The following is a 10334-nucleotide window of genomic DNA, read 5'->3' on the forward strand; positions in this document are numbered from 1 at the left end:
AAAATGTTGAAGAGAAACAACTAATAGTTTTGGGGATGCAACATTTTCTAACTGGATCTCTTATAACATATAATCATCTATTTATGTTATGATATTTTAGGGCACGACTTCTGATTAAAGATAGCAAGTGAGTGAGTTACATATGGATTCCAAGTTCCTCTTTATTTCTTTCTATTACGAACTCCGATGCTACATAAGCAATATGGGTGAGTTTTGGGCTTTCTTCCTCTATTTAGGGACGACATATCTCTAATTACAAATTTGGTATGCAGGAATGAAATGGAATCGAAGGAAATATAATTAAATTTATCACTTGATTTTGTCATGCTCCCTATTTAAATTTTATTTTATTTCTTTCTTACTAACATTTCATTTGCAAATCAAACATAACATGAAATGCCTTTAAATTCTAAATAAAAAAAATATTCATGATTTGAGGCTTAAAGCTCAAGTAAATTGTAGCTCCCTCAAATTAGTGGAAATCGACAATTTGGGCTCTTAGTGAAAAGAATTTAGTCATTCTTCAATATTGACTAAGTGACTTGAAATTTTCTTCATTTTCTGTTTTCACTGTGGTTGCTAGGTAATTTAGTCACTCATGCTAAGATAGCATAATCTATTTTTAAAGTCTCCAAAGTAGGGACTAGCTTTCACACTACTTATCTCTTATCAAGAAATAATTAATTCATCCAAGATCATATCATGGAGGTTTACTTCCCCAATATTATCAAATTGTGTTAATCTTTAGGAAGGGATGGATTTTTGTGTTTGAGGTAGCTGAATCTATTTTTAAAGTCTCCAAAAGTAGGGACTAGTTTTCGCACTACTTATCTATTAACAAGAAAAAATTAATTCATCCAAAGTCATATCATGGAGGCTTACTTCCCCAATATAATCAAAGCCTTTTGTTTTAATCTTTAGGAAGGGATGGATTTTTGTGTTTTTAGCTTATTCGAAATCCATATTAAGCTTAGATCGGACAATGAGCCATCTCGTATCCCTTGTACATTCTCAATCTTTTATAAGATTTGAATTTGAGACTTTTAATAGGAGAGCCTCAAGATATAACTATTAGGGTGTCTTTAGGATATGTCTGACTTGATGACGAAGTTAGGCTAGGGTGGGCAAGGCTAAGGGTCTTTGGTCATGTTTGGTGCAACACATCAAGAGAATTGTACTAACCAAGAAGGGGAGGCTTAGCCCATTCATGAGGTTTGGCCAGTGAGTGGATTAGTTAGCTTCACTAAGCCCAAACCACCATCTTTATCTCCTTCTATGGCCCTAAGCTTTGCTACATAGAGCTTGCCACATGTGCTGTCTTCCCTTATTTCTTTTTTTTTCTTTTTTTAATGAGTTGGGTAGAACTCAAAAATTGTCACTGTAAGGTTGTCGTCAAACAAATATATGAGTGTCATGGTGGAGCCCTTCATGAAGGAATTCTTAGGTGGGGACAAGGTTTTGGGAACAAAATTCGTGGTAATTCTAAGACCAAGAGGGCTGTGGGGTTGGTGAAGACACCTAAAGTTTTTGCGAGGGAGAATTTTGTGTTTATTGTTCTTATCTTATCCAGTTGTATCCCCACTGTTGACGGTGATGAAGAAATTTAGGTTGCATCTCTTTGTCTTGTTAACCTCATCAGTTCAATCTTCTTGAATCCTCATTTTATGGATCAAGTATAATTGCCCTTCTCATCTTCTTCAGTGCTATCCTTGTGCATTTGAATTACTATTTTTTGATGCTGGTCGGGAAGAAGATCTGTCGAATATCTCAACAGAATTGATGATTGTGAGCCTGATCATAATTTCTTGTATGCTTACAAATTGAATTAGTCTTTGATTGTGAGGTCTTCACTTATGCTTTTTTTTTTTTTTTTGTTTTTTTTGTTTTTTTATAAAAGAAGGACGACACCTTCATTTATTTATTGATAAATCCTCACTTTTGACGAAAAAATACCGTGATTACAAGACAATCAATGAGAGAAACAAAAGATAAAACATTAAAGGCTTTCCAAAAAACAACACCAACATCCAGCCAAAAAACAGGGTTATAAGTTCAAGCAAAACAAAACAAATCAAGGACCTACAAAACAAATCTCATGTAACAAAACAAACAAAAGATAAATAACATAAAGTATAAATCAAAACCAACAGGAGATTAGTTAAACATATCTCATATAAGTCGTACCCATCTTCTCCAGTTTATACAACTCATTGATAACTCTAGGGAGTTGACTATTATTTGTAAACAAACTATTTCTCCCCATAACACCTCGTCGAGTCAAGGCATCTTCACTTATGCTTAAAAAAGTATTTTGGTCTTTTAAATAAGCATCCTATTCCAAATATTGTACAAGATAATTATTGCAGTTGGTATAATTTGATTCTATTCAATCCATCTCTACCCAGTCTTATAAGTCTTATTAATAAAATTAAACACAACTTTAAAGAAAAGTTTGCCATCATCATATTCTTCATGCCAATTAATTTTTTAGTGAAACAAAAAAAATTATAAAATGATTATTATCTCTCCATAACTCTTTGTAAAAGGAAATATAAAAAATCCTGTAGGTGCTAGCATATTATTATCTAACTTAATGTAAAACATTGATCGGTTATATTTCCTTGAGAAAGAAAAACTTGCATGATTTCCCATGGAATTGAGAGATAGATTTCCCATGGAAGTGAGAGATAGGGTCTTGAATTTTGGCGGTAAAAACCTAGATATGATTAATTAAAGTGGATAATAATATGCTAGCACCTACAGGATTTTTGTCCACTTTAATTAATCATGGTTTTTACCACCAAAATTCAAGATCCTGTCTCTCAATTCCATGGGAAATCATGCAAGTTTTTCTTTCTAGGTGGCTGTCAAATGCCAATCACTTTTGTCAAAAAAATGTAAAGTGGATTGAGGTAAGCCAATTAGTTGCTAACTGGTTTTATACAATACCTGTGTTTTCATTTTTTTAAAGTGGATTCAGGAGAAGGGTTTTATTTTACATTTAATTTTTTAGTGAATATGAATCCTAAACATTAATTTTTTCATGCATTATTTGGGATGCATATTTGTTATTTGGATTTTTTTTTTTTTAAAAAAAGAGGACAACACCTACATTTATTTATTGATCTACCATCGCTTTTGGCAGAGGAATACCGTGATTACAAGACAAGTATTGAGAGATTATAGATAAAAGACATTAAAGGCCTCCCAAAAATAGTATCGGAAGCCACCCAAAACAAGACTACAAATTCAAAAAAAATTAAATAGAAAAAAAATCTAAACAGGCCTATCAAAAATCAAAATAATAAAATAAATTAAAATAAAAAAAATTTAAACCAATCAAACAAAAATCGAGAGGTTGAACTAAAGACAAAAGGAAGTGATACCCTGTTAGGGTCTCGTGGGCTGTATCAGTTGATGGGAATCGCAGTTGTTGGTGGTTTGACCTCGGATGATGATAACTACGCGTCGTCAGGAACAAACAAACGAGTTCGGTTTGCCGATGAAGAAGGCGGTATTCTTTGCATGGTTTAGGCGCTTGAACCAAGTTATGAAGACTTGCCTTGATCGAGTTCGTATCAAGGTGGAGCTATGGACTTGGGAGTTGATACTCGTCAAGGTGGAGATTGTTAGGGTGTGGCTCGCATTGGCGTCGGCAGCCGCACCACCTAGCTGCAATCGTTGATGCTGGAGACAGGTGGCCACCAAACTCTGCCTACCATGTTGACTTTACAGCTGCCTTGTTTAACTATCTCCCTTCCATATGTGTATATAATTGTGTGTGACATGTGTGGTGAATTGTGTGGGCTTAGTGGCTGTGTTGTGTGCGTGCAGAGAGTTGTATTGTGAGAGAGTTGAGAGCTGTGTGTTACAGAGAGGTGTGGTGTACTGTGTGTGAGCCAGAGTGAATCCTTGTAGAGAGAGTGAGAGAGGACTTGAGGGTAGTAGCCTCCTCCTTCTCCTTATATAATTCTCCCGACGGTTATAGTGGATTTTGTGTGCTCCCGTGGATGTAGGTCATAGTAGACCAAATCACGTAAATTTGGTCTCTTATTTTTGGTTGCGTAATTTTGCTTGTGCGATTGTTGCTCGTAGATCACTTCCCAATAGATCCAACCTATTAATCTAAAGGATTTAAATTTGTGTGAATTTAGAAAATAAATTTATTATAATGTTACACTATGTTTAATTCAAATCTACAGATTTGAATTCCATTCTTGCAAAAGTTAGGTTAGTTAGTGTATCGTAAATCTAATTTTTTAACAAAAAATAGTTAATATTAATTAAATTTATTCAATGAAGATGATACAAAAGGATCCTAAAAATATACATATATGTTTGTTCCAAGGAAGACTTAGGTAGTAAACTCAAGAATCTCCTAGTTAAATGATCAAGTTTTGAGTTTTTTGAGAGTTATAATTTTCCATTTAAGATAATACCTTAAATTTAAATAGAAAACAGTAGACGGATAGATCCATTATCTCAATAAATAAGTTCAAAGAGTGTCAGACACCATTATCTCAATGGATTATGGTATATGTGTGTATGTATATATATATTCTTTTCATTTTTTTTTATAACAAAAAAGATTTCTCGTACAATTAAAGTCAGACCTAATGATGTACGTTAAGAATTGGTTGTTGACAAATTCTTTTATTAATTATCTTATATTATTGGTCGTGTGTCCAAGTAATTAATTATGTAAAAAACGACGTTTACCTAGCTAGACTTTTTGCCGTCGACAGCTGCATACAATGAAGAGAACATTTCTAATAGAAACTAGATTGAATAATCAACTAACAGTGGGTTACGGAGGGTCCAATTAGATAATAAGGGATTGTTTGATGTCATTATTAAAAATTAGAGAAAAGAAAATGAAAAAATGAGCAAATTGTTTGGTTAAAATTTTTAAAACCAACACAGATTAAGAACTTAACTAAAAAATACTTTAAGAATATGATTAAAATAAGAAAATTCAAAACAATACACATATAAAAAATAGCATAATAAAAGTAAAAATTACTATAATTATTTTACTTTTCAAATTTTAATTTGTAGTAAAAATTTTATTGGACATAACAATAGAGAAAATAATAGTAAAATTATATTGTAATTGGCCTTATTATAGTATATTTTTATTTTAATTATATTTATGGTCATATGATAATTTTATTTTAATCTTAATTTAAAAGTGTATTTTTTTTAAGGAATGACAGCACCTTTATTTATTTATTGATAAACTCTCACTTTTGGCAGAGGAATACCGTGGTTACAAGATAATTAAAGAGAGAAACAAAAGATAAACTTTTAAAGACCTCCCAAATACAACACTAACACTTAGCCAAAATAAGATTACAAATCAAATCAAATCAAAACAAAATAAGGACCTACAAAACAAATATCATGCAACAAAACAAATAAAAGATAAATAACATAAAGTATAGTCCAAAACCAACAGGAAATCAGCTAAACATATCTCATATAAGTCGTACCCATCTTCTCTAATTTATATAACTCGTTGATAACTCTAGGGAGTTGACTACTATTTGTAAACAATCTATTCCTCCCCCTAACACCTTGACTAGTCAAAACATCTGCCACTTTATTTTCTTCTTTATACCAATGCTTTATCGAAAAGTCTACTCCCTCCAATAAACTAATCAGCTGCTTCCAAAAATCCCATAAATACCACAAGGAGCACCTATTTGATCTTATCCAATTTACAACAATCTTCGAATCACATTTAATATCAATACTATTATGTCTCAAATGTTACTTTAAAAGTATATAGAATAAATAATTCGACTAAAAAAAATATTTCTAGTTATTAAAATTTTTGACAATAAGTTGTCAAAATAATTAAAAATTATAAAATTTGATTTTCAGTTTTTTTTTTTTCAAATAATCAAAAATCAACAATAAAAATATAAAACTGATAATATAAATAAAGGTTTTTTTATAACCTTGAAAGAGAGACAAAAATTTAAAAACATCAACCAAACCAACCCTAACTGCTCAAATGTCTCATCCTCACATAATAGTACTCAGTTGCAGCTAGTCAACAATGGGCTCTGGAGGGTCCAATTAGTTAATAATTGATCGATCAAATGTATTGATTGCTCAAATGTCTTATTTCAACATCTCTCTCTCTCTCTCTCCTGAATCATCAAAAGCTCCTAATTTCTTACAAGCAGGGCAGATACCAACCATACATGCAGACTAATTGATTAAGCAAGCATGTTCAACCAGTCTCACCATTGCTGGACTTCAACCTCTGTCTGCTTCGTCATCCTCAGCTCCTGCTTCATCTCAATCTCCTCCTCCTCCTCTGCCTGCAACCAACTCGATCTTAACTCTCTCTTGTCCATCTCCCTCACCTTCTTCTCCCGGCCTCCCCTCAATCCCTTAAACTGGTCAACATCCAAATCCAATGCCACTGACTGCTGCCTCTGGGAAGGAATTGCCTGCAACCCAGATGGCAGAGTCACTTATCTATGGCTGCCCTCCAGGGGCCTCACTGGAACCATCTCTCCCTCTCTGATAAACCTCACACACCTCTCTCACCTCAATCTCTCCCACAACACCCTCTCTGGCCCCCTCCCTCATGGCTTCTTTTCCTCCTTGACTCTCCTTCGAGTTCTCGATCTTAGCTTCAATAATTTGCGCGGAAACTTGTCGAACACCTTGCCCAGTTCCATCGAAACACTGGATTTATCCAGCAACCACTTTGATGCGACTATCCCAACTTCATTTCTACAAGATGCAGTGAACTTGGTGAGTCTTAATGTCAGCAACAACAGCTTCACTGGCGCCATTCCGGGCTCCCTTTGCATCAATTCCAGCCTCCTTATGCTCTTGGATTTCTCCAGTAACGACTTCATCGGAGAGATTCCCTGTGGGCTTGGGGGATGTTCAGAATTGGAGGTCTTTCGAGCTGGTTTCAACTCTCTCTCCGGACCAATTCCGAGTGACATTTATCAGGTAAGGACTCTACGAGAAATCAGCTTAGCTTCCAATAGTCTATCTGGACAGATAGGAGGCAGCATAAGTAACCTCACAAGCCTCATCACACTTGAGCTCTACTATAATGAGTTTAGGGGCATCCTCCCTCCGGATATAGGGAACCTGTCCAAATTGGAAAAACTAGCCCTTCACATGAACAACTTCAGTGGCACAATACCAACATCCTTGATGAATTGCATTCATCTTAGAGAACTAAATTTGGGGTTCAACTCATTTCAAGGAAATATCTCCACCCTTAATTTCTCCCAGCTTCAGCAACTTACCTTACTAGACCTCGGCAACAATAACTTCTTCGGGCAATTTCCCATTAGCCTTTATTCCTGCAAGTCCCTGAGAGCAATCAGACTAGCTCGCAGCAATCTTGAAGGACAGATTCTACCTGATATGCTCACTCTGCAATCTCTCTCATTCCTTTCGCTTTCTGATAATAGGCTAACCAACATCTCGGGGGCGGTGAGAATCCTAATGGGCTGCAAGAACCTCAGCGTCCTCATCCTCACAAAAAACTTTGCAGGTGAGTTAATGCCGGATTACGATGACGAGGCGGCAGATTTGAGTACTGATGGTTTCAAAAATCTCCGATTTCTAAGCCTAACGGGTTGCCTACTCGTTGGCCGAGTACCCAAATGGCTAGGAAAACTGAAGAAGCTAGAGTTTTTAAGTCTCTCTCTTAATCAACTTCGAGGCTCCATTCCTGGATGGTTAGGGAATTTGCCCAGCCTTTTCTACTTGGACCTGTCTAATAATCTCCTTACTGGAGTATTTCCTGAGGAGCTTTGCAAATTGCCAGCATTGACATTGGATCGAGTTGCCACCAAAGTAGATGATACTAATCTAGAATTGCCAATCTTTACTGCATCCAACTATAGTGCTACAGCAAACAACACCCATGGTAGACAATACAACAAACTCTCCAACTTCCCACGAGCAATAATTTTCAAAAACAACAGCATTAGTGGGAGAATCCCAGCTGATATTGGGCAAATGAAATTTCTAGTTTATTTGGATCTCAGACACAACAACCTCTTTGGAAAAATCCCGGATCAAATATCGAGTCTTCGAAACTTAGAATCATTGCACCTATCCTTCAACCATTTTTCTGGTGAAATCCCAGTGTCACTGACTAGCCTCGATTTCTTGGCCGAGTTCAATATTTCATACAACAATCTTCGAGGACCGATACCGGCGGGCACTCAACTACAGAGCTTTGGGGCTTCTGCTTACGAGGGTAATCCAGAGCTGTGTGGACTACCACTTCCAAACCCATGCCAAGTTCCTGGTGTCAATGAACACAAGGATACTCAACACAAGGAAGAAGAGGACGGAGATGGGAGTCCTTGGTTCTATTTGAGCACAGGGCTTGGATATATTGTGGGGTTATCTGTAGTTTGTTACACTACTTTGTTCAACACTCGGTGGAGAGATGCTTATTTTCAATGCTTGACAAATGCTAAAAATCAACTGTGTGTGACACTTGCTGTTTGTGTTGCAAGAATTGGAAGGAGGACTTCACGGCTAGCTAGCTAAGTTAAAATTATTTTATGTTCTTCGTTGTTTAGGTCCGGATTTTTGTTTTGGAAAATGAAAAGAAAAGAAAAGAAAATAAGAAGTAAATTTATTTTTTGTTATAATTTTCTTTTTGTATTGAATATATAGTTAAAAATAAAAATTTATTCTACTATGATAATTTGCACATAAAAATTAAAGTTTTGTTCATTGATTTGTTATATAATCTAGGTAACCCTATTGTTGATCCTTGACTTAAAGGTCTTTCACTCCATCTATTTATTTATTTGTATTATTGAGTGTTTCCAAAGCTTAGTTCCACAAAAGCTCATTATAAAAGGAAAAATATTTAGAAACCTTTAAAATAAATGAACAGGAGCTAAGAACATGTAGTTAGTGATTTAGTTTCCAATTGTTTTTAAGATAAAATTTATAAAATAAATAAAATCATGGTATTTTTAATTAATTTTTATCTTCATTGAGATAAATTTAATAAGAAAAACCAATTTATTATTTTAAGCTTCTCAAGAATTTTTAATTTTTTTAATTTTTAAGTACAGGGGCTAAGAACATGTAGTTAGTGATTTAGTTTCCAATTGTTTTTAAGAAAAAAATTATAAAATAAAGAAAATGATGGTATTTTTAATTAATTTTTATCTTCATTGAGATAAATTTAATAAGAAAAATCAATCTATTATTTTAAGCTTCTCAAGATTTTTGATATTTTTAATTTTTAAGTCCAAAAATATTAGATGGTACTAAATAATAAGCTCTAGATAATTTAAATTGAATGATAAATAAATAAAAATAAATTTTTAAAAGTGATTCATTTTACAAGTTTTGAATATTCAATTTCATTCTTAATATTATAAAATTAAATTTTAATTCTAAAATATAAATAATTAAAATTTGTGCGTAGTACAGGATCGATCTTCGCTAGCTAGTGTGTGTAACATATGCACACACTTATAATGAAGGACTGTTTTTTCAAAATTAACTTATCTATTTTTTAACTTTTAAGGCTCAATGAATTACACTACATAGTTTAAATCCAACAAATTTTGTAGTGAATATTATTCCTGAGGGCTTAAGATGGTTTCAACTCTCTTTCTAGACCAATACGTACTAGGTGACGTTTATCAAGTGAAGACCTTATGAGAAATCAACTTAGCTTCAAATAATTTCTCAAGACTAGTTGGTGGCAGCATCATTCAATTCACCAACTTCACTACCCTTGTGCTTTACCTTAGTGAATTGAGTGGCATCCTCCCCCTTAACATAGAAAAGGAAAGCTCCCAAAATATGTCCTCCATAATAAAAAAATTGAGTAGCACAACACTTGCTTTCTTGATGAATTGCACACATCTTAGAGAATTAAATTTAGAGTTCAACTCATTTAGCAGGGATATCTCCCCCCTAAATTTCTCTTGACTTCTACAACTTATCCTACTTAACCATGCAAAAATAAGTTGTTCGGTCAATTTTCCATTACTCTTTACTTCTGCAAGTCCCTAAAAGCTATCAAACAAGCTTGGAACAAAAGAAAAGAACAAATTTCACAAGACATTCTTATTCTACAATCTCTTTAATTCCATTCACTTTCTGATAATAGGTTAACCAACCTCTAGGGGTAATAAGAATCCTTATAGGTTGCAAGAATTTTGGTGTCCTCATCCTCACTAAGAAATTTACGTGCAAGTCAATATTGGGTAATGATGATATAGTAGCCTTGCACACTAATTGTCATGAAAATCTAGAAGTTTAAGCCTAACAAGCTACCTACTTGTCATTCAAATACCTTTCTA

The 10334-nt window shown here is 34.1% G+C and overlaps 1 protein-coding gene across 1 annotated transcript; it reads left to right on the forward strand.

Annotated features, from left to right (window-relative positions):
- Positions 1 to 6237: 6237 nt before the first annotated feature.
- On the forward strand, positions 6238 to 8550 carry LOC131148419 (receptor-like protein 2). The gene has a single exon (XM_058098118.1). The coding sequence runs from the start codon at positions 6238 to 6240 to the stop codon at positions 8548 to 8550; it is 2313 nt and encodes a 770-aa protein (XP_057954101.1).
- Positions 8551 to 10334: the final 1784 nt, after the last annotated feature.

The sequence above is a fragment of the Malania oleifera genome, chromosome 2, assembly GCF_029873635.1.
Source record: "Malania oleifera isolate guangnan ecotype guangnan chromosome 2, ASM2987363v1, whole genome shotgun sequence".
Classification (NCBI taxonomy): domain Eukaryota; kingdom Viridiplantae; phylum Streptophyta; class Magnoliopsida; order Santalales; family Ximeniaceae; genus Malania; species Malania oleifera.

Excerpts from the sequence above, each read along its gene's own strand:
- LOC131148419 (XM_058098118.1), top strand. The coding sequence starts at position 6,238 with ATGTTCAACCAGTCTCACCATTGCTGGACTTCAACCTCTGTCTGCTTC.